At 43.7% G+C, this 22,785-nt stretch overlaps 1 protein-coding gene across 7 annotated transcripts; it reads right to left on the reverse strand.

Annotated features, from left to right (window-relative positions):
* Window positions 1–1,104: 1,104 nt before the first annotated feature.
* On the reverse strand, window positions 1,105–22,710 carry LOC117148519 (homeotic protein female sterile). 7 transcript variants are annotated; one of them, XM_033315927.1, is made up of 13 exons: window positions 22,526–22,710; window positions 21,134–21,429; window positions 17,208–17,378; window positions 15,374–17,134; window positions 12,935–14,531; window positions 12,647–12,805; window positions 11,722–11,841; window positions 11,468–11,599; window positions 5,734–5,816; window positions 5,279–5,396; window positions 2,777–5,123; window positions 2,532–2,700; window positions 1,105–2,468 (listed from the first exon to the last, which is right to left on the reverse strand). In XM_033315927.1, the coding sequence occupies exons 4-13, from the start codon at window positions 16,670–16,672 to the stop codon at window positions 2,403–2,405; spliced, it is 6,090 nt and encodes a 2,029-aa protein (XP_033171818.1). In that variant the 5' UTR covers window positions 16,673–17,134; window positions 17,208–17,378; window positions 21,134–21,429; window positions 22,526–22,710; the 3' UTR covers window positions 1,105–2,402. The 7 variants fall into 7 exon arrangements, with proteins under 7 accessions (XP_033171818.1, XP_033171819.1, XP_033171823.1 ...); XM_033315928.1 differs by lacking the exon at window positions 22,526–22,710 and adding an exon at window positions 22,166–22,240; XM_033315932.1 differs by lacking the exon at window positions 22,526–22,710 and adding an exon at window positions 22,140–22,235 and having other exon boundaries at window positions 5,734–5,792.
* Between the last annotated feature and the right edge of the window lie 75 nt (window positions 22,711–22,785).

Consider the following 22,785-nt stretch of genomic DNA (forward strand, 5'->3'; position numbering starts at 1 on the left):
CTAGTTAATGCCCTCGTTAGGTAACAACAAAAGATCAACAATTACATGCTAGTATGCCAAATGCATCTGCTAGAACTTGAACAAAATCAAATGCGTTTTGTTCTACCGTCGGGTGATGTTAAAATATATATATATATTGGTGTTATATTCATATATGCAAATATGCTGTTCTTATCAGGGATGTCAATATATATATATTCCTGTTTATATATATATGTATTTATGTATATGTGTATATTGACTGAATTAAAAACTTCTTTTGTTTGAATCGTTTGGATTTTCCCAATTTTTATTTTCATACATTTCACGTTTTTCTCCTCGTGCGAATTATTCTCAATTAAATGCTAAAATTAAGTATAGAAAAAAAATGTTTCTCATTTTGCATATGTATTACTAGATACAACATTTTTCGTATTTAAATATATATAAATGTATATATATATATGTTTTTTTTATATAGAATAAGGGTTGTTTTGTGATCATTTTTCTGTTCTTTACTCGCTTTCGAAAAAAAAAACTAATTTTTACACAAACAAAACGAAATTTGCCGCGAGTGTAAGCCGGGGAAAGACACGAACCTATTGACCGCCTCTATATACAAAGACAAGCACGCATCCCTAATCTCAACCACACCCTGCAGTCCCACAACACATCGCGGATGATTCACCGATGATAAGGGATCGGTGAATGGAACTGCAGGGCACACACAGGCTCACGCACAGAGTAAATAGAAATCAGAACCCCAAACGTATGTCAAATATATATATAAAAAAAAAAATGGTGCATGATACAGTTACAATTTGGTTAGGTTCGACACAGATAGTTGCTATCATAAATCCTACTGCTATTTCAGGATCAGAGTCCCCGATGGAAAGATGATCTGGAAGGACCCATGGATCTATATACAAGGACACATTGACGAGGAGGATCGGGTGCATGCAGATGATGGTGTGAAGATGTAGACGAAGAATACACATGGTGGAAGACGGCAGAGACTCCAAACATGTATCATTAATTTACTGAATTGTCACTGCAATTTGGGGGATAGCATCCTGGCACCTACTTGCGAAGGCTTCTGGTCATTAGAAAACAATTTAGGATTACTTTCCATTCTTTTTTTTTTTTTGTTTTTTTTTTTGTTTCAAATTTTTGTTTGGGCGCGTCATCGGCATATACAAAAATGTCGTGGCTGTTGTGACTTATTAACTAAGTTTGTATCCATATTATTGGTTTGTGGTTCTGATTCTGCGGATCGTGCTGTATTTCTTTCCAGTGTCTGCCGGTGTGTTAATGTGTGGGTGGTTGTGTGTAGTTGTGTGTGTGTGGTGTGTGTTCCTTTTGCGTGTGTATAAATTACAGGTGCATGGGTGATGTGCCGAATTAAAATCGAAAAACAATAAGATTTCATTGAATTTGCTCATAGCGGTCCGTAGGATGATTTGGGAATGGGGATCGGACTACATTTTTAATAACATTTTCTTTTGGTTAATAAAATAAAATAAGAATTCGTGTACCGACAACTTGGACTGAACCGTTCCCTTGCGGTTGGATTACTTGAATTGATTTTGTTTCGATTTTCTTTAGTTTGTTCTTTTTTTGTTGTGGTTTTCGCGTTTTTGTTTTTAAATTAGTTAACAACTCTAAGCATAGGTGTGTGTGTGTGTGTGTGTGTGTATACAAATATGAAAAAAAAATAAGTATCAATTAAGTGTATACCTACGAACTAAACTTGCCTATGCAATCAATAATATTAAAAATAATAAGCTTTGGAAACATGTGCGGACATCTTTGTCGCCACGATCCATCATCATCATAATCGTAATTTTAATACAAAATAATAAGCGAAATGGTAAGTGATTTTTAAAAAATTGCGAAGAATCATTTGCTAACCGAAGGAAATTTGCCATTTTCTTTTATTTTTTATTGTTACTGCTGCTGGACTGCTGCGGATGGGTGATGGGTTTCGCTGGCGGTTTTCACAACATATTCCCTTAGCTCGCTCCATCCGTATATGCATTATAAATATACTCACTAAATGTACGTATGTTATTTACGCCTTAGAACATTGCTTTCTTGGTTTTAACCTTAGCTGTTTGCTTCCTTAATTTGTTGGTTGGTTGGTTTGTTGGTTGCTTTGTATGTTTTCTATGTTTTGTTTGTTGGTTGGTTATTTGTTTGCTCTGACAGTTCTGTGCCGAACCGTCGTCGTTGTTACTGTCCTAGCCGTGTTGCTTTTGCTCTTGCAAGCCGTTGTCCAACGTGGTGCGGTGGTACTGACGCCTTGTCCGCCGCTTCGATTGGCCGCCGGAGGTGATGGTGGATGAGGTGGTGGTTGTAGTGGTTGTAGTGGTGATGCCGTTGACGCTAATGCCCCGGTTGGTCGACTTTCTCCGGGCCTTGGCCTACAGCGTCTCCTCAAAGGCAGCCATGAGATCGCTCTGCATGTTCATATCGATTTGGCCAGCCAACTGCAAAGCACGAACATTTGCTTAGACTTCGAATTGAAGTGGGAAAGGCGTCGGTTGACTTACCGCTTCGCGCCTGCGCCGCTCCTGTTCGGCCCGCCGCTGCTCGGCTCGCTTGGCGGCTGCCCGATCCTGCGGCGATTGTTGTGCCGGCGAACTCTGACCCTGGCCGCCCGGCGACGCCTTGATGTCTTCCACGCGCGAAATTTGCGGCTGGGCATCGTGCACGCTTTTCCTGCAATTATTACGAAAAAATGTACGTTAACATTGAGCTGCTAAGATTAGAGGTCCGGTTTTAGGATTGGGATTACCTTCCGCTCTCCATGGCGCCCAATGGCGAGGCGGCCAGAATGGCCTGAGCGGCCACAGCGGCCGCCACATGCTGAGCCTGGGCGTTGGCCGCCGCCTGTGTTAGCACCGCCACCTGTTGACCGTAGTCGAGGGCGCCGCTGCCCATGCCCCCACTGGCTGGCCCTCCGCCGCCGCCTCCGCTGCTGCCCTGACTATTGGAGCCGGGTCCGCCGCTGCCAACAATGCCGCCGACGCTGCTGTTGCTGTTGCTGCTGGCGGCGCCGCCGCTGCCAACACCACTATTGCTATTGCTGCCAGCATTAAGCAGCGCTGGTCCGCCGCCGCCACTGTTGCTGTTGGCGGTGCCACCACCGCCACTGTTTGGTCCACCGGCGCTGGCTGGTCCGCTGCCTCCGCCGCCTCCACTGCCACCGCTGCCCGCGCTGCCTGGCCCATTGCTGTTGGCCGAATTGCTGCTGTTGTTCCCATTGCCGGACTGACCGCCACCGCTGCCGGATCGCTCACGTTCCCGCTCGCGATCCCTGTCACGGTCGCGATCGCCAGTGATTGCCTGTTGGCTGGTCGAACCGGCACCGCCACTACTGCCGCCGCCAGAAGGATTCGAGGCACTGGAGGCCAACGCCGCTGCTGCAGCAGCTCCTAGTGTCACTGCCGCCGCTGCTGTTGCTGCTGCAATGGCTGCTGCCTGGGCCACAGCGGCCGATGTCAACGAGGATGAAGACGACTTGTGGTGCTTTCGCTGCTGCTCCTTCTCAGCAGCCTCCTTTTGGTTCTTCTTCTCCTTCTCTGCCGCCTCCAGCAGCTTGAGACGGTCGCGTTCTTTGGCTTTGTTGCGGAACTGCTGGAACGAGTCCATGGCCGGTTTTGCCTTGCTGCTGCTCGAGCTGCTCGACGTGTGCGACTGGGGTGAGTTCGCCGATGCTAGGGAGGACCAGGAGCTGGCATTCTTCAGGTTCTGTTCGTTGGCCTTGAATGTCTGCGCCAGTTTGCCCTGCGCTGATGCAGCAGCAGCAGCCGCCGCCGCGTTCGGATGAAGCTTCATGTCCGAGGGCGACTGCTGCGGCGGCAACACCTTCTGGTGCTGCTGCAATTGCTGCTTGTCCGGCGGACTGGGCATCATCGATTCGATGGGCTTCGGTATGATCAGCAACTTGTTAGCCGCCTGATGGTGCTGCTGTTGGTGTTGCTGCTGTTGGAGATGTTGTTGCTGCTGCTGTTGTTGCTGCTGCTGCAGCTGCTGCTGGGTTAGTTGCTGCTGCTGCTGTTGGTGGTGTTGCTGCTGGTGTTGCTGCTGTTGCTGGTGCGTCTGCTGCTGCTGCTGATGGTGTTGCTGCTGCAATTGCATCTGCTGCATCTGCTGCTGCTGAAGCGAGTGCTCCAGATCGAGGAATGAGGCTGCTGTCATATTTAAACCATCGAATCCGGCCATGCCGAAATCGGCCACATTGAAGCCATTGTTGTGCGCCTGCTGCTGTTGCTGCTGTGGATGCTTCTGCTGGTAGGCCGCCGCCATGTCCAGGTTGAAGTTCAGCAGATGATTGCCATTCATGCCGCCCACATTCTCCGCTCCTTTGCTTAGCAGCTCAGTCACATAGTCCATATGTTGCTGCTGCTGCTGTTGTTGTTGCTGCTGCTGCTGCTGCTGTTGTTGTTGTTGATGGCCAAATGGTTGCTGCTGCTGCTGCTGGGGTCCGGCGGGCTGCATCAGGTGTTGCTGCATTAAGAAGTTGTCCGTTAGCCCCGATTTGCCCGTAGAACCGGCGCTGAACTCCAGTGAGGCCAGCGACTGCTCTACGGGATCATCAAATTGTGGTATCTGTTTGAGGCCCGAGGCCAGCGAGGCATTGACCATCGCATCCCCATGCGATCCGCCCAGTGGATTAGCGTTGTTGTTGCTGCCACCGTTATTGTTAATGCCGCCGCCAGCAGTGCCGGTGCTGCTTATGCCGGACGTCAGGGCAGCAGCAAGTGCCGCATGATGCTCGCCTAGATCACCGCCACCCAGACCGGACGGCTTGTGCAGATTGCTGGCTATGCGGATGCCGCCGCTCGACTGACTGGTGGCCACCGTTGCTGTCCCTCCGGCGAAACTGTGCGGCGGCAGGGCGGCGTTGATGGGACCACCCGGCTGCACTTTGCTCAGATCATTTGGTCCATTCTTGTTGTGCTGCTGCCCCGTCGCCGCCGAAACGGCAGCACCGGCAACTGGAACGCCGGCGCCGGCATGCATCATGTTCCCGGGAGCGGGCGCACCGCCACCAAAGTTGCTACCCGGCAGCGATGTCTTGTTGTTGTTATTTAGCATGGCAGCTGCCGTCAGCGGATTGGCATTGCCCAGCATATTGGCTACACGAGGATCACGGAAGATAGGGAGTGACACAAGAAACGCTAGTTAGTTACACACTTCACACGAATATGTATATATGGTTCACAGAGATCGATGGCCTACAATAGCCATCACAAATCTCTGTGAACATATACACCGACTATGCTCTACTTACACATTTGTGATGTGGGCGTGTTGGAGTTCACCACATGGTCCAGACCCATCAGCATGGGCGAGAGGGCGCCACTCGGCAGGTTGCCGCCCATTACCACATTTATACTTGGATTATTTACCTGCGAGCACAGATTTAAAGGGGAAACGCGGCGTGGAGAGAGGAAAAGGGAATGGGGATGGGAACGGGTAGATGGACATGTGTTACATTAACTCTGGTTATCACGACAGTCAACAAAAGTACGCTGCATTTGGGACTTAACTATTTCAGATCAATCATCATCGTGTTGCATCAAATATGCAAATACATATGTATCTTCTGTGGGAAGATCAATGCCAATTGGAATTTGATTGGATGACAAGTGATCGAAATAATTATAGGTATGATGCAAGTATGTAGTGTGGTATGTTGTTCCGGATCTTCTCCCTGACATGGAGTCACTGGATTTAGGTACTTACATTGCTTCCATTCGAGTCTCGGGATTTTTTCTTGCGCGGCGGTCGCTCATCGCCATCACCTGTTGGAGCGGGAATAACCAAAACTTTAAATGAGAGAGGTTGGCTAAGAACGGCGACGGAGATGGGGTTTGATATAATTAACAGCAACAAAGTCAGGGAAAAATTCCGGGGTGGAACTCTCTATATGTCACGTCAAATTGGCTTATGAAATGAAGATGAAATTAAAACGCAACTGAAATTGGGCGACTAAAACATAAATCGCGTTAAGAGGACCCTTAAAACGAAGCAGTAAGTTAGTTTGGAGCACAGAGAGAACCACCCCAACAGTCATAAGCGATAGTGAATTTTGAAGACTTAGATCGAATTCATACGTGTCGTACAAACAATACGTTAGCGGTGGTATACGGTTTACATAAATATAAATATAAATATAAATATAAATATAATATAGATATAGTATAGGTGTAATAAAAATACCTCTTACAATGCCGATCGATGAAACAATTGTGTCGTGGTGGGTGGGTTATCGTGGTGGTGGTTTTTGGAGTTTGGTGGATGAGCGGCCGCTTTTCGGCACTCTTTCTTCTCTTCTCTGCACTTCTGTGTCTATCTGCCTTTCTCCGCCCACTTTCACTTTTCAATATCTAAACTGTAAATGAACTGAAAAAGAACGGCCAGAGACCCCCTCGTCCACCCCCTCCTTTTCTTAAAATGCTCCAGCCAAATGGATAAGGACATTGGGTAATCGCAACCAAACCAACCATCGGGGTTTCCAATCGATATTCGTTATCGGTTTTGTTAAATAATCGCTACTTTCGCATTTTTATCGTTTAGTTATCTCTCCACTGTGAAAAGAAATGCACTTTTGGCGGTAATGAGAAAACACACAGAAAGTTTTTTTCTTCTTTTTTAATAAACATTTTCTTTTCTCATTTTTCGTTTTTGTTTGTTGTATTCATTGCGTTTTTTTTTAGTTTAGTTTAGTTGTTGTTTGTTTCGCTGCTGCTGTTGCGCTGCCATTTTTTAATAATAAATATTATTATTGTTTTTACTATAAATATTTAAATGTATGCGTGTGTTTCCATAATGCTAAATGTGTGTGTGTTGGTTTGTTTGTATTTGTATTTGTTTTCGTGTGTCGGGTTACGTTACGTAGTTCGCGTCGTCCGCTCCTTTTTTCTTTCTTTCTTCTTATTCCCTCTATTCTTTCCCTAAGATTTTAACTATGTATCCTTTCATTTATTTTATTTTATACCTTATTTTATTTATTATTTTTTTTGTTGTGAGTCGCCTGTGCAAATTGTAACCAAAAATGCACTGATTTATCATATCTCATTTTGATTTTAATGTTATCGCTCGAAAAATTCTGTTTTCGGCTTTTAACAAAACGATTTTAAGCGTGTTAACGTGTGTGTAATGTTGGTGTTATTGAATTTCTCTGCTCAGTTTTTTTTAACAACAGGTTACAATAATTGGGCTTTCAAGACAAAACATGTTCAATATTGGGAGGGCTAAATGAATTGGAAAAAGAGTTTGAAGGTTGTGGTGACCTCGACTACCTGACCGGACTGACTACATACAAAATGTCTGGATCCTGAAGAACAGGCAATCGGGTTTGAAAACAAAAACTTAATATATAAATAATCTTGACTGCTTTGTTTGCTTACTGATTGGCTCTCTTTAAAAACTGCTTGCTTTCGACCGTTGAGTGTTTCAATTTGAAATTAAATATTGTTACATGTTGTGGAAAGTGCTTTTGTTTGTTGTTGTCAATCACTATTATTGTTGGTTTTGTAATTTATTTCATTTTTCTCCTGGCGATTTTAATTTGATTTAATTTAATAGTAAAAATTTATATTTAAATTGATTTTATGCAATTTGTTTTGTTAAATTTTCTTTATTTCCATTGCATTATCATCTCGTCATATCATCAATCCTTCTCATCTCTTCTATGCATTTTTTTTTGTATATTTTCGTAATATAATATATATATATTTATTTTTATTTATTTTTTTTTTTTTTGAAAAAAACGTGCAAACAATGTGTAAAGGGGAAAGCCGACAGCCGAAAAATAAATAATAAAATGTTTTTAAAATACATTTAATTATTTGTTTTCTTTTTGTATTTGTTTTTGTTTTATACCTCTTTTGATCATATGTATAGCATACATCTATCTATGTAAGTATAGCTATGTATATAGAACTAGTTTGAGTTTAGTAAGCTATAGAGCAAGACTCTATTTACGTTACGCTTGGTTCCATTCCGATTCGTTCCGCTTCTCTCATACCGTTAGTTATACCGTTACTTCTACAGACAGAGACAGACACAGTGGCAAGGACACACAGAGAGAGAAAGAGATAGATAGATGACAGAACACGATACCGTTACCCCACTTTAAGTATTCGATTGTTTTTGCTCACGATAATTGATTTTGGATATTTACAACATATTTTGTTTTTAATCCGTTGATTTGTATTTATCATTAAGGTGTCTTTTCGGTTTTTTACTCAAGGAATCCTCTTGGAAGTGATCTGGAAGCGATTTTTTTTCGGATGACGGTTCTCCCACATTTACACATTAAGTTAATGACATCAACAAACAATTAACCACGAACTAATGATACGAATATACAATTATAGAGTGATATTAGGCAAATCGCGGTTTAAAGTGATAGTGCGGGCTATTGCTAGCGAATTGTGCTAACTGCAGTGTTTCCATTTCCATTCGCTCCACCTGGAAACACTTTTTTTCCTCTTTGTTTTGACGTTAAAAACGTTAAAATAATTATTAACATCAAATTTAACATTCACAGTAGTCAGCCGACTTAATTAGAAGTAAAGTGAAAGTATTCCTCAATGTCTCGTTGCTCTCTAGCTTTAATTTGAATTTTGGGTAATCCCCCCTATTTTTCTCTCATTCTCTCTGTGTTGTTCTCTTACGTAATCTCTCCTTAGGTTGCATTTCGAATTACGTATTTGAATTTTTTGCGGATAGGTGATAGGTGTATCTCATTTCATAGCTTTTCGAAGCTTTTCATACTTTCTTTGTTTTTACACATTGTCTGCAAGTGTATCGAGAATTTCAAACGTTTTTTGCATATTTTAATTATTTCTTCTATTTGGTTCATTCAGTTTAGTTAAGAGTTTTATATTATTATGTTTATTGTTCATTTGCATAATTATTATTATATATTACACATAGTTCTGTTACGTTCTGTAGGTGGTTTATATGTGCGTGTTTTGATCAGCTTACTAAAAAAAAAAAACCTATCGACTGGATTATTACAGTTACAGACAGCATGACAGTAGGACCGTCACAATGGAGCTTGGATTAACACATTGGAATTGTCAAGAAACAGGACTAGAAAAACATGTGAAATTGGCACAGAAGTATTCGTTTCGGGGACTATGGGACTTGCACCCTGGAAAAATCGGCGGAGAAGATTGTTCTAGAATCGCCTGCAATGCGATACATATTACATATATGGTCTAATTGGTGGCCTGGCCTAGTTGGTAGAGTGCAAAACCCTGGATCATTTCAACATTTGATTTTAGTAGTGGGGGGAAGGGGGTGGGGAATGGATATAATGATGATCGATGAAGATTGCTAGCAAGCTGCCTCTGAGATATATATACTCATAATGGATAGTACTTCTGAGGGGTTATCATGTGTGTGTGGATTATGGATGATAAGTTTTTATTTCGATTTCGATTTATTCGTTGATCTTTTATCAATCATGCATTGTTGCTCTGCTGCTTTGTAGATTTGATGGAGCTTTGATATTTGGTTGATTGGTTCGATTGGTTGGTTTGGGTTTGGTTGGTTCGTTGGTTGGTTGATTGATTGGTTGATTGATTGATTGATAGATTGACTGGTTGGTTGGAGTTGGAATTCATTAGTTTCTTTTTCAAATTGGCTGCCCCCAATACACAATTGCTTCACGATTTTTTCAGCATATTCTCATAATCATAATAATAATAATAATAATAATAATAATAATCATAATAATAATCATAATATTGGTAATAATAAGGTTTTTCTTGTTCAAAAGACTTAAAGTAGTTAAAGTGTGTGTTTTTTGCATAATGTTCTCATTTTAGATAGTTTTGTATGTGTGTTGTGTAAGATTTCTTTCATTTACAAATACAATTCGTTTAATACCTACAAATGCTTAAATATGATATATATGTGTGTGGGTGTGTATATATAATTAAGTATGTACTAGACCTAGATTTTTATATATAGATATATATATATATATACATACATATCGCTTATATAAAGTTTTGCGTTCGGTTCGGTTCGTGTTGTTCTCGTCTGTATTTAGTGTATCTGTTTCATGAAAATGGAAAAGTGTAAATGTCGTACTGAGTGGCCCTTCCAACCGTCTGATATTGTGATGACCGATCATCATCCAACTCTGATGTGGTTAAATTGCGAATCGAAACAAAAACCTCAGTTTGAACGTTCCCTCAGCAAATTTGTTTAACAACTCTGCCATGTAACTAATAATATATGGGCTTTTGGCTACCTCCTCTCTCGAAATATCTGAATAAAATACATTTAAATTTTGATTCAACTGACACATTTTACTCGCTAGACTCCATATTTTCGGGTGCATTTCTTTTCTTAGAGTAAATTCATATTGCACTTTGTCATGAACTTGGTTCTTGGGCATTTCTAAAACACATTTCTGTAAAAAAAAAATACAGATCGAAAAAAAAAAACTAAAAAAAAAATTTTAAATCAGAGTTGAATGTCCTTCTCGTTGGCCTCTCATATCAGACATCAGACATCAGACGATTGGCAAGTGCAAGTTTCAATTTTTTGCAGTCTGAGGGTCGTCTTGTCATTCTCCTTTGTTGTTTAGCACACGAAAACATAAACAAAATGCGCTAAATTCAATAATTCAAGATACCCTATTCGAGCGAGAGAGAGAGAGAGAAGTGGGTCTTTGTGTTTTTGAGCGGGATATCTTTCAGTCAGTCGGTCTTCGTTTTCAATCGAAACCATACCCTTATCATTTCCCCTCTCGCTCGCTCCCCAGTGGACTCTCAGTGCCTGTGTCTGTCTCCTTCTATTTCGTAGTTCAGTGTGAGTGTCTGTGTGGATTTTCGAAGCTAACTTAAACAAAATGATAGAAAGAAATGTTAGGCAGAAAAACACGATCATCTGCATTGGTATACGCTCTTGCGCGTGCTATTGCATTACAACTAGATAAACCTATTTATTTCCAACTCAATTTATTAAGCCAATCGCTCTGCTCAAGTCTCCTGAATCTGTCCGACTTATGTTCAATTCATATTTACTTGCAATACATATTTTTACACTTTCATGACATTTCTTTGCTCGTTCGAATCTTCTCTTCTCTGACTCAAGCCACGCCCGCCCCGCCCCTTGCCTTATGTTTCTTTTGTATCTAAAGTTATCTAATTAAAAACGATAATATAATAAGATTGTGGGTCTTGTATCTAAAGTCGCAATCTGTATCTGCATCTGCATTTTTTGTTTTTGTGTGTTTAGTGAGTTTGCTGTTTGTTTCTCAAACAACGTATCTCTATATATATATATATATATGTATATGTATACATATATGTACAATATATATATATATATGTATATGTATATGTATATATATGTATATGTATATATATATTTCTATTTGCATATTTCTATGTATACTAATAAAAAAAAAGTTGTATAAAATAAACAAACAAACAAAACGCGTCCTAACCTGCTTCACTGTCGCTCGAGTCACTCGAACTGCTATCACTCGAACTCGACGACGATGAATCGCTGGAACTGGAACTCGACGAGACGGGATTCGCCGGCTGCACTGCCTCGACCTTGCTCGAAGCGGACTCGTCTGCGGGAAGTAAGAAATATTGCGAAATTAGCATCGTTGAATTGAATTAATAAGTACGAAAGAAACCAACTGGTAATACAAAAAAAAAGTGATAAATTCTAGGGTATATTGTGGTCACATACCTTTCTTGGCGGTTTTCTTGCTTGCCCCCAGTTGGCCGGTGACATCCTGCAGGCGCTTCTCCAGCTCCTGCTTTTTCTCGGCCATCTGCTCGTCCTTCGACTTGCCAGAAGGCTTTTTATCTGCGAGATGGAAAAACGACATTTTGTTAACACTTAGATTGATTTTCAACCAATAGAGCGACGATGGAAGTGGGAGGGGAGATTGATTGCGGGGGAAATATATAAGATCATGCTCGAAACGAAATGTCTTCAAAATTTGGAAGGGGAAAAAAGGTAAAGCGGCAATGTCATTAGCGATGTTACAAAAATCTCTTGAGTAACAAAACCCAATATCAAAAAGGTTCGTTATCATACATATGATAAAATTTGTGGGCTTTAGAGATTTCTGTAACACATCGGCACTTCTACAGCATTCACAAGCTACTTGAGGAAAGGAAAAGGGGTTTTCATTTATTTTGTCCTTATTTTTTTTTGCATGCACTTGCTAGGTACAGATGAACTGGATAGAAACTCTCGAGTGTTGAAAATCTTAATCATAAGGATTTGCAGTTTGATAGATTTGGTTTTTTTTTTTTCGAGTTTAACTAACTAAACATGACCACTACGGTTTTCGGTTCGAAATTAAAATCAAATTTGGAAGCGCAGTCAGCAAAGCCAAAATGGAAATGGGTGTTCTTCTGTTCTAAATTGTATCTTTTATCTCGGCATTGGGTATGGATTTGTATATAGATTTCTCAGTTGTCTGATGGCTAACTTGACTCTTGTACTTGGTCTTGGTACTTTATTTTTGATTAGCTTTTGCTGTTCTTGCTGCTTTGCTGTTGCTTTCGCTTTCGCTTTTGCTTTTGCTTTTGCATTTGCATTCGCATTTGCTTTGGCTTTTGTTGTGGTCTCGGTTTAGTTACAAACTTACAATATGGCTTACGTGTTTTTTTGCGCAAACACGACGCCACATAGCTTTCTAGCTCGCGCAGCGTCGACGGCTTCAGCGTCTCGAAGTCGATCTCTATTTCATCGGGATTGGAGTCACGCAGCGATGGCTCCCGATTCTGGATAATGTGAACCACACGGCCCAGCTTGTCCCCTGCGAACAGAATGGGGAAATTAGTAAAGCTTTACAATAAAATCAATGGCACTTTCACGATTTAAAGGATCATTGAACTTTCTTTGGATTTTAGTGTGGTTCAGTAGTTAAATAGAATCGACAACTTACCTGGCAACTTGTTGATGTCGAGCGACAACTGGCGCTTCTCATCGTACGACATTGGCTTGGCCGTGTCCTCCTCCTCGGAGTCAAAGTTCATCACCTGGCTAGGCTTCTTCTTGCTGCTACCGCGTGCCCCGGCACCACCGGCGCTGGCATTCGCCCCACCAACACCACCGCCAGCGCCCGCCGAACTGCTGCCCTTGGCCCGCTTGGAGGCATTGCCGCCCGCTGCTCCTGCACCGCCAACACCTCCCACAGATCCAGCGCCCGCTGCAGCTCCCGCTGCGCCACCACCCGCATTGCCCGCAGCGGCATTATTGCTGGCTCCAACGCCGCCGGCTCCGCTGCCCTTTGCGCCACGTCCGCCCTTGCTCTTAGCACCTTTACTGCTACCGCTGCCAGCCGTCGTACCGCCGGCACCTGCCGCTGCGCCCGCTGCCAGAGCGCCGGCCAGTGTGCCCGCTTTGCCGCCCGACGATGCTCCAGCTGCTGTCACACCGGCACCAAAGCCAGCACCGGCCGCGGCACCGCCGCCCGCCAGCTGGCTAAAGGCCATGGCCACGTCGTGAACCTGGCTGTGCAACGCACCCACATTGGGAACGCCTCCTGCGACGGCCGCTCCGCCATGGCCAACCAATGAGCCACCGAGCAGCGCGTTGAGATTAGCGCCGCCCGCTCCACCAGGACCCAAGGACCCGACACCGCCTGGCACGGATACGCTCCCATGGCCGCCTGATCCGGGACCGCCTGCTCCGCCAGCATTTGCACCGCCGCCCGTGGCGTGACAATGGTGCGAGGCCGAACCAGAGCCTGATCCGCCGCCTATTGACTTCTTCTTTTCCTTGAGTTTTTTCTTTGCCTTCTTTTTGGCGGAGGCCTCCTCTGACAGCTTGCGGATCTCCTCCTGCAGACCGAGCAGTTTGGACTCGAGCATCTTCAGCTTAGCGCTGCGCTCCTCATCCGAGTTGGATTCATTCTCGGTGTCGCTGGAGTCCTCGCTGGACGAATCGCTGGCATCGTGCTTGAGTGAGGAGGAGCCGCCGTATCCGTGACCATGACCATGTCCGTGACCATGCCCGTGACCGTGGCCATGGCCATGACCATGCCCGTGGCCATGTCCGTGATGGTGGGCTGCGTTGGCTACCGGCTCATCGGGGATGTTGGCATAGCGCATCTCAAATACGTCTTGCAGCTTGCGACCCATAGCGACAACATCGTGATCTGGCGGATTGTACTTGTAGCAGTTGGTGAATATTAATCGCACGTCGGCGGCAAATTCCGGCGCGCTCTTGTACTCGCGATTGTCCATTTTCCGCTTGACTGTGCCCAGATCCATTGGCTTCTTGATGATGTCGTGGTAGTCATGCAGGCCAAGCATTTCCGCGTCCACTGGCTTGTAGAACGGCCAAGCATAGCCCGAGTGCTTCTTCGAGAAGAGCTCCTTGAGGATTTCGTTGCACGACTTGAGCGCATCCGACAGCTTCTCCTTGTTCTTGGCCACCGCAACACCAGCCACGCCGCCGGCAACTAGACCGCCAAGTCCGGGCACTCCGGAGACGCCTAGCGGCGACATATTGTATCCCGAGCCCTGGAATGTAAGATCCTGTGGTTCAGAATGACCCATCGTTTCGGTTTTTGATGATTTGGTTGATTTGTGGTTTGTTGTTGGTGTTGTTGATTGATTGGTGTGGTTGTTGGTGTTGATTTGATCGATCGATTGATTGGTTGGTTGGTTGAGTGCAAACAAAATCAACGCAAAAGAAAAGAAAATAAAACGAGCAAAAAGCAGCATGGGGTTAGCATCAAAATAAATCAAATGGTTCGAAAACAAATGATTGCAGATCATGCCAATGGAACTTAACGCCTGAAATTGCAGGTCAAGTTAAATTCCCTTCGCATGTCAACTGTGACGAAATGATTACCGATCATAAGGATGAAATTCGACTCCATATAATTACATATATGTTGCAGGTCAAATCAAATCCCCACTCACGTACTTCGATTTATTTACAAATCTATGAAATGGCTTTCGAGTAAAAGGCAGGACGGCGTATAGTGTATGATTTGATCGATTGTTGTTGTGCATTTGGATTGGATATTATTGTAATTGCAAAGGAAATTATTGAAATGATCAGTCTGACCGAAGTATGAGCTTGACACATCAAAAGTAATGCAAAACAGGAGCTTCAATTGATTGATAACTTTAATTAAACTAAGAAGACTCGGCGTGACAATTACGACGTTAAAACTAAATACAAATTCAGGATTTTATACCAATCTAGCTGACTAATAGATTGGCACACTTTGTGTTAATTACAAAAAATGAACTCCAAAGAAGATACACTCCTGAATATAAACTTATATGTGCGAGCCGAGCCCTTGAGGGACTATAATCATACTTATACGACTGGCGATGCCCGTTACTCTTACCTTCTTGCCAATTACCTGACGATTCGACTCCCGCCGCGTCGCAATCTTGGCCGATTTGGAGTCCATTTGCGTGTACGGGGATTCAAAGGCATTGGCCGTCGGCGTTGTTGTGTCCGCCTTCCGTTTGACGCCCTTCTTTATTTTGGCGGGCTGCTGAGGCGGTATCACGGCGTCCACTCCGACGCTCACGCCCGCATTCACATAGGCCTGAACGGCGTTGGCGGCATTGACGGCAACTGCTGGTATTGTCCCTGCTCCTCCAGCGGCTCCCACTGCACCTCCCGCCGCCGCCGCCGCAGCCGCTGCTGCTGCCGCCGCTACTGCGGCTGTACTGCCATCTAGAAGCGAGGAGCTATTGACCGCCGTCTGGCCGGGCGCACCGGGATAGGCGCCCGTTTGGCCCGCATTCAGAAGACTAGCCATCAGGGCGGCAGCATTGGGATTGGCTCCAGCTGCACCTGGCCCACCAACGCCGCCAGCCATCGCTGTCGTCGTCGTATTGGTGCTGCCTGGTACCGTGTGCGGTGGCATTGTGCTAATCGGTGGTATGGACGGTGCACCTCCGGCCGTCGATGAAACCGTGCCGCCCATGGCGGATACGGGTCGAGCGGCGATCGCTCCTCCCGCACCGGAACCCGGCTGAGTTCCCGGTACGCTTGAAGATCCGCCGCCTGCTCCCGTCGCTCCTTGCAGGCCGGACTGTTGTGCGGATGAAGCAGCGACTGACACTTTCGTGGAGCCACTACCTGGTCCGCTGGTAACTGCTGCCGAGGATGTACCAGAACCGGTGGATGCTCCAGCGCCACTCGACGATGACTTGGGCGTAGCCGGCACCCGTTGCTTCTTTTTGCCACCCTTGGCCGTAACCGGCTCCAGTTCGAGCTCCTCCTTAGGCATCGATTCAATCTTCTGCAGGAAGACCTTCTCGAGCGTCTGGGCCATAACAACTACATCCTCGCCGGGCTTGTTGTAGACATAGCAATTGTTGAACATCGTATTGAAGTCCTGTATGGTCTCCTTGGCGGACCAATAGTAGTTGTTCTCCAGCCGCTTCTTGATCGTACCCATGTCCATGGGCTGTTTGATGATCTTGTGGTAGTCGGGCAGGTTGAGCTTCTTGGCATCGACGGGCTGTTGGAAGGGCCACGAGAAGTGGTGCTTCCATATCACCTTCATCACCGTCTTGATCAGATATTGCAATTGGTTCGTATTGCGGCCGGGCCGCTCCGCTGGTGGAATCACCGGTGGCTGTACAATGCCATTGACTGGCTCCACGGGTGGCTCGTAACGAGGCGGTGGCTCACTGGACGACATGGTGGTGGTGGTTCTTGTGGTGGATCTGGTGCTTCAGTTTGAGATTTGTGTCTTGGGATTAAGGATCCGGGTTGATGGTTATCCGACTGAGACGGCCAACACACACACTCCACCTACACACACACACACACACACGGGCCGCCTCCGTCTCTCCTCCCTGTCCTCTGATTTGATCCTCCTTGCGATTCCTTCGTTTGAGGGTATGTTGGGGGGGTGAAGTGGGTTTAGGGGGGGAACTGGTCTTATGTGGCCGGTGACCACCTCCTCCTCCTGCGACTGACTACGCCTTCTCCTGCTGTTCCTGCGACTCCTACTCCTGGTAATCCTCCGCCGCCTATCGTTTTTTCAACTCCTGATCCTGGTGCTTCTGTTCTGGTTTTTGATAAGAATCTCTTCTTGTTCAAGGGATAAAATTGTGTAGTGGTCCGTAGTGATTGCTTCATGCTCAGCAATGTCTGTGCACTGTGAATATTGAGAAAATATATGAATTTGTTAGGATTGTCAGGAGCATTTCGAATCTAGAGGATGTACTCACCTCGCCTGCTCCAGATTCTCAGGGCCCAGGCTCCTCTCATTGGAATCGGCTCGCTTCACCTGATTCGAGGGCCAAGGACTTGACAAGTACAACTGATACTGGAGTCATTGTGGCTTTGTATCCTTTCTTATTATTGACAAAAATCCTAGTACAGCACAGACGGCTATAAATCTGTAAATGAGAGTAAAAAGAAAAGCCAAGTTAGCCGGTACATTCGGATATTTTGCAACTCTAGCCGTGGGATTTGCATTTCACAACACTCCTCCATTGTGGGTTACATAAACAACAAATAAATAATGATGCCCACAAACAGATAAAACCGAAACTAACAATCAAAATGTACCACTAAAAGTGCGGCGGTTGCCATAAACAATATGCGCCACCAACGAATGTAGAATGTAGAATATGCAGAGGCGGCAGGAAAACGGAAAACACAAAACAGAACACACGGAAGAAGCTGAAAACAGGGAGAACGACAAAACGCATACACTCGCGCACACAAGCCAAGTGCAAAACAATCAATTGCGGGCACTTTTTAACAGCAATCAAATCACTCGCTTCGCAATATTCCTAGTATTTATTACTTTATGCGTTTGACTCTAGATTTCAACATTATTTTTAGTCGTTTTTCTTTACTTTTTTTGCGGTGTCTGCCGTTTCATTTAGTTTTTCCCTTCCACCGTTTTGCTCGTGAGTAGTTACTTTGCCGCCGCCGTTTTAGCACTCACAGAGAGCAACACCAAAAAAAAAAGATGAGCCAGGAGCGGCGCTCTTATTTTCTAGTTCGAAATTCGAGAGAGCGCCCGGCTCACACATACACGCATATGCAGACCGCACAATAGAGCTGTCTCGCTTGCACTTGAGGAACCAGAGCAAGCAAGCAAAGCAGGCAAATGGCGCACGCTAAACGCTGCAAAATACGTTTTGTAAACCTTAAAAAAAGCCTTCAATAAACACAATAAATATACATTAATGCAAACGCACAAATCAATGATTAATTTCATTTCACACACGCAATACAAATCTCACTACACATAGAACGAATATAGCGTGTGTTGTGTTTGCATGAAGAGAAATTCACCACGCCGCCTTTTTAAAGTTGAATTCTTGTCATTCGGCATGATTCATTCGCTTTGTTTGTTGTTGTTGCAGCGCTAGTGAAAACGGCATGCCAAAAGGCAATAAAATGCACGTAATTCCAACTTTTCTACGTTTCTCACATTTTATTTAACACCCTCAACTAAGTGTGAGCGAGAAAGAGGAAGAACACACACACACGCATACAGTGGAATAATTTGCCTTTTGCCGATATTCCTAAATGACAGTGGACAAATTGCATTCAAGTTGCACTTTAAAATCCATTGTACAGTTAATTGCAATGTCTCTGGCTTTCATTATGGCTTCCTTAATGTTTATAATAACTTTGTATTTGTAGGTCAAGCGCAAACACTTGCCTTTGCTTTTTAGCGTCGATTTGTTTATTAGCCAACTAGAGTTTTGTTGATGTTGCGAATTTATTTACACTCGCACACGCACACTCACAAGTGGATTTGTGCCGCCGGCCGGCAAGTGATGTTTCTTCTCTTTTCATCTTTCTTTTTGTTTTTGATCGCTTTCACTTTGAGCTTTACAGATATCAGCTGTATATTTAAAGATGCATTTAATAGTCCGATTTGGCCCACTGTGTTTTTGTTAGTTGCCAAGTGTGCGTATGCGAGTGTGTGTAAGTGCGTTTGTGACGCAAAATTAAACGGAAGAATAACGAACACGAACGAAGGTAGACACCAGCAAGGCCAGCCAATGGATGTGACGTATTTGGCCAATTTTAAACTCGCCTCGCCACATTTATAATTGGAATATTAGGAATAACAAATATTTAATACACAATAGCGGGCGACTCTCTCGCTCTCACAACAAAACAAAACATTAACTGGCACTTATCTCACACACAGGCACTCTAAACACAGGAGAGAGAGAGAGAGAGCGAGCGAGAGAGTGGCAAGAGAGCAAAAGCGAAAGAGCGGACGAACGTGCGGTTGTAATTATGTAGTACAGTAGACTTTGAGTTTTCAACAGAAATTCACGTAGAACGATACGATGACGTAGAGGAAGAAGCAGAGTTGCGGAAGAAGAAGAAGCAGAGACAGCAACGGCATGCATTGGGAATGAAATTGGGAATGGGGTTTTTTGAACGCGACCCCGGATTGAAAACTCATTTTATTATATTTCCATTTTGGTGATTGATGTTTTATTTAAAGCTCTTGTTTACAACTAAATCAGAAATCTGTCTTACGTCCAAACAAATAAATAAAGGTCAACAGTTTGTAGCAGGAAAAATAAACATCGTTTTTATTTACCTCGCAAGCCGAAAGCTCATTCACCAAGTACTCAACTCATTAATTAAATATTGTTATTTCTGTCCTGTTTAAAATCCATGCACTTGAACTACGGACAAATATATAAATTTTATTTAAATAAATAAAATTCTCAAGTGAAGTACACTCACTGTCACACACACATACTAACGCACGCTCTCCGTTGAAAGTTGCAGCTGCTCAGGCGTGCGGTAGAGCGAGACAACAGTAGGGGGCTACGTAATACGTAGCCAAATGCAAATATGGCGGCATGTCGCCGTCCATGTGTGTTGTGTGCGGGTGTGTGAGTGTGTGTGTGAAGTGGCATTCGGACGAGAGCATTTGTTGTTGTAGGTTTTAGTGCCATCGTTGTGTATCTGCAAAAAGAGCGAGCGAAAGAGAGGGAGCGAGTCTGATAAAGAGGCTTCGGCTGGAAGGGGGTGGGAAAGGGGAGCTGCCTCTAGGTTAATAAATCGTGCTAATAGTGGCACGAATTTAAAGCCGGTTTACATGGCAACATGCAGCAAATGCAGAAGCCGAAGAAGAAGCAGAGGCATCACAAGAAGCTGCAAAAAATGAAGAGCAAGGCACCAAAAAAGCATCAATGAATTTGAATTCACAGCTAGGGAGAGAGAGTGAGAGAGCCGCCGCACCGCAATCGAAATTTTGCGCTTATTTACGATAAACATATCTTCAATTTAGCGCCCGACAAGTAAACAAACAAATTGCGTTTGCCTATTTACGCGCCAACCAGCAAAGTGCAGCAGCAACAACAATTGCACACAAACGTGAGCGAATAAACGAAAATCCTAAATGCCGGTAAAAAGTACATATGCACATATATGCGCTTTTGTAGAAAGAGAGAAATGGTAATTGGGAGAGGGCGCGAAGATATTTGCCATTGAATTTTATGATAAACTATAGGAAATCTTTAGGATGCACAGATACTATTTAATCACAGTATAAAGGAGAATCTCTCAAAATATAAAAGTGAAACGATTAAATCTTTCCAACAAATCACATCTTTGGGAATGTAAATTGTAAACTAGATTAGTTTGTTTATAGGCTATCAATAAATATGATACAATTTTCGTACACTAGAACATTTATTCTGGCCCGTCGAATATATAAGTTTACAACACAAAAATCATTTGAACAGCTTTGCTTTCAAAAACGATATGATGTGCAACATCGAGTTAAAGAAATCTATGATCGGTAAAAGTAGCAGATTAATTCGAAATCACCCTGGGAACATTTGGTATCTCAGTTATTGCACAGGAAAATTGTAAATAAACATGGAATGCATCGTTTTTCCAGGCCACGGGGAAAAAAGGGTTGTTGCGGCAGTTGAATAAATCCGGGGAAAAGCAGCTGTCCTGTCGAAATTTCCCTCCATTTTGCCGGGTTGCTGACCCCTAAGCAAATACTCGAAAACTAGCAGAAAATGCAAATAGTCCTTGGGGCAAACCGAAGTGGCGCGCTCTTGCATCGTTTTCCACTGTGCGAAGGTGGGCAACTAGAGGTGGAGGAGGCGGGGGTTGAAGCCACGTGCGATGCACTTTTTAAACTTACTTTTCCTTTGGATTTTCTCGTTCTTCTTTTCTATTTGTTGTTGGGTTAAATCCACTCGTTCTGTTACTGTTTATTCGCTTTTATGTGCAAATATATATATATCCGAATGACTTTTGATTTTGGCTTTGTTTATGGCCGCGCTGCCGCTGGATGTTGATGTTGTGTTAGCCGAGTTTAGCTCGTCGGTTTTGCTTGTGTTGTTGCTGAATTGTTGAATTGCGTTGTTGCTTTTGTTGTTGAATTTAAATTGAACATATACAACATACAGATTGTACACGATTGTTAAAAAGTTGCAACTGTAAAAATAAAAACAAAAAATATTGGTCACATCGGGCACTATTTTTTTTCTCGAGATTTTTGGATTTGCGCGCGCCAGAGAACGAGTGTGGCGCGAAGAGAGGGAGAAAGAGTGAAATCCTCAGCGACAAATGTAACGTAACCCACAACGTAAGCGTCTTCTGAACGTCACCACGCTACGTAGGCCACGTAACGGTATGCTAACGTTACCGACGGCGCCGCAAAATCAAAAAATACAATAACAAAATCGACAAAATTATAGATTTTCAATGTGCACGTCGGTTTCTTTTTGCTAGCGAACAGCAACTAGCGCTAGTATATTTTGCTTTTGTTTTTTCTCATTTCGAGTGAAACTTTTCGCGCGCTTCTGCGTGTGTATTCCTCTTTTTTCGTTTTTTCTTCTTTTATTTGTTAATATTATTCACTTGGTGACTACACACGTTCATGCTCATGCCCCCTCACTCGACACACACACGCACACACACTGACGAACGTTTCTGCTTCTTCCTCCTCTTTCGTTCGCTTTTGTTCCACCACCGAAAAAAATGAAAAAAAAAAATCGTCATGTCCATTGAAGTCTCACATTTTTCAAATGCGTTTTTTGGCGCTAAAATCTTATAAATTTCAACATTTTTCCATTCGCATCGGATTCCCCGCAATTAGCACTCCACTTCGAACACAAATTTATATAATTTTTGCCATTTTTTACCACAATTTTTAGTAATTTCTACACACCGATATATACGTACGCGCTACGATTTTTCGACAAACGCGCGAGTTTCTTCTGAGTCGCCATCAAATATACAAAATTTTTTTTTCGAAATTACTGAAAATGCGAATACACACTCACACATGGACAACCGACGGGCACGAGGCGCACGCGCTTGCTACATGCGGCTATGCCGTTTTAACGCATTGCTTTTATTGATAAATCGAGAGCGGGACGGCTAGAGCTACCGGCCGAGAGAGTGTGAGAGAAGAGCGTTCTGTGCGAGTGTGTGTGAGAGAGAGAGCCAGAGAGCAAAGTAGTCACACATACTCTCACAAACTCATAGAGGCTTTCGTTCTCTCCTTTTCTCAACCATTTGCACGTACTTTTAGCTTTTTCATATGGCTCTTTGGGGAATTCACAAGCAGTTTGCACTTATGTTGTTGTCAGTATCAATCCATTTATACTGGCACAATGTAGATTCGTCGGCTACTTTACATTAATTTCGTAACGTAAGCGCAACAAAAACAAGACTGTCATCGATATAAGCAGGCGTTTTTGTCTGAAACTATCGGGCAATAAGTGACTCCGATAACCAGAGTTCTTTTACGTGCTTCTCGATTACTTATCGGATCGTGTTAGCGAG

Source organism: Drosophila mauritiana, chromosome X, assembly GCF_004382145.1.
Source record: "Drosophila mauritiana strain mau12 chromosome X, ASM438214v1, whole genome shotgun sequence".
NCBI lineage: Eukaryota > Metazoa > Arthropoda > Insecta > Diptera > Drosophilidae > Drosophila > Drosophila mauritiana.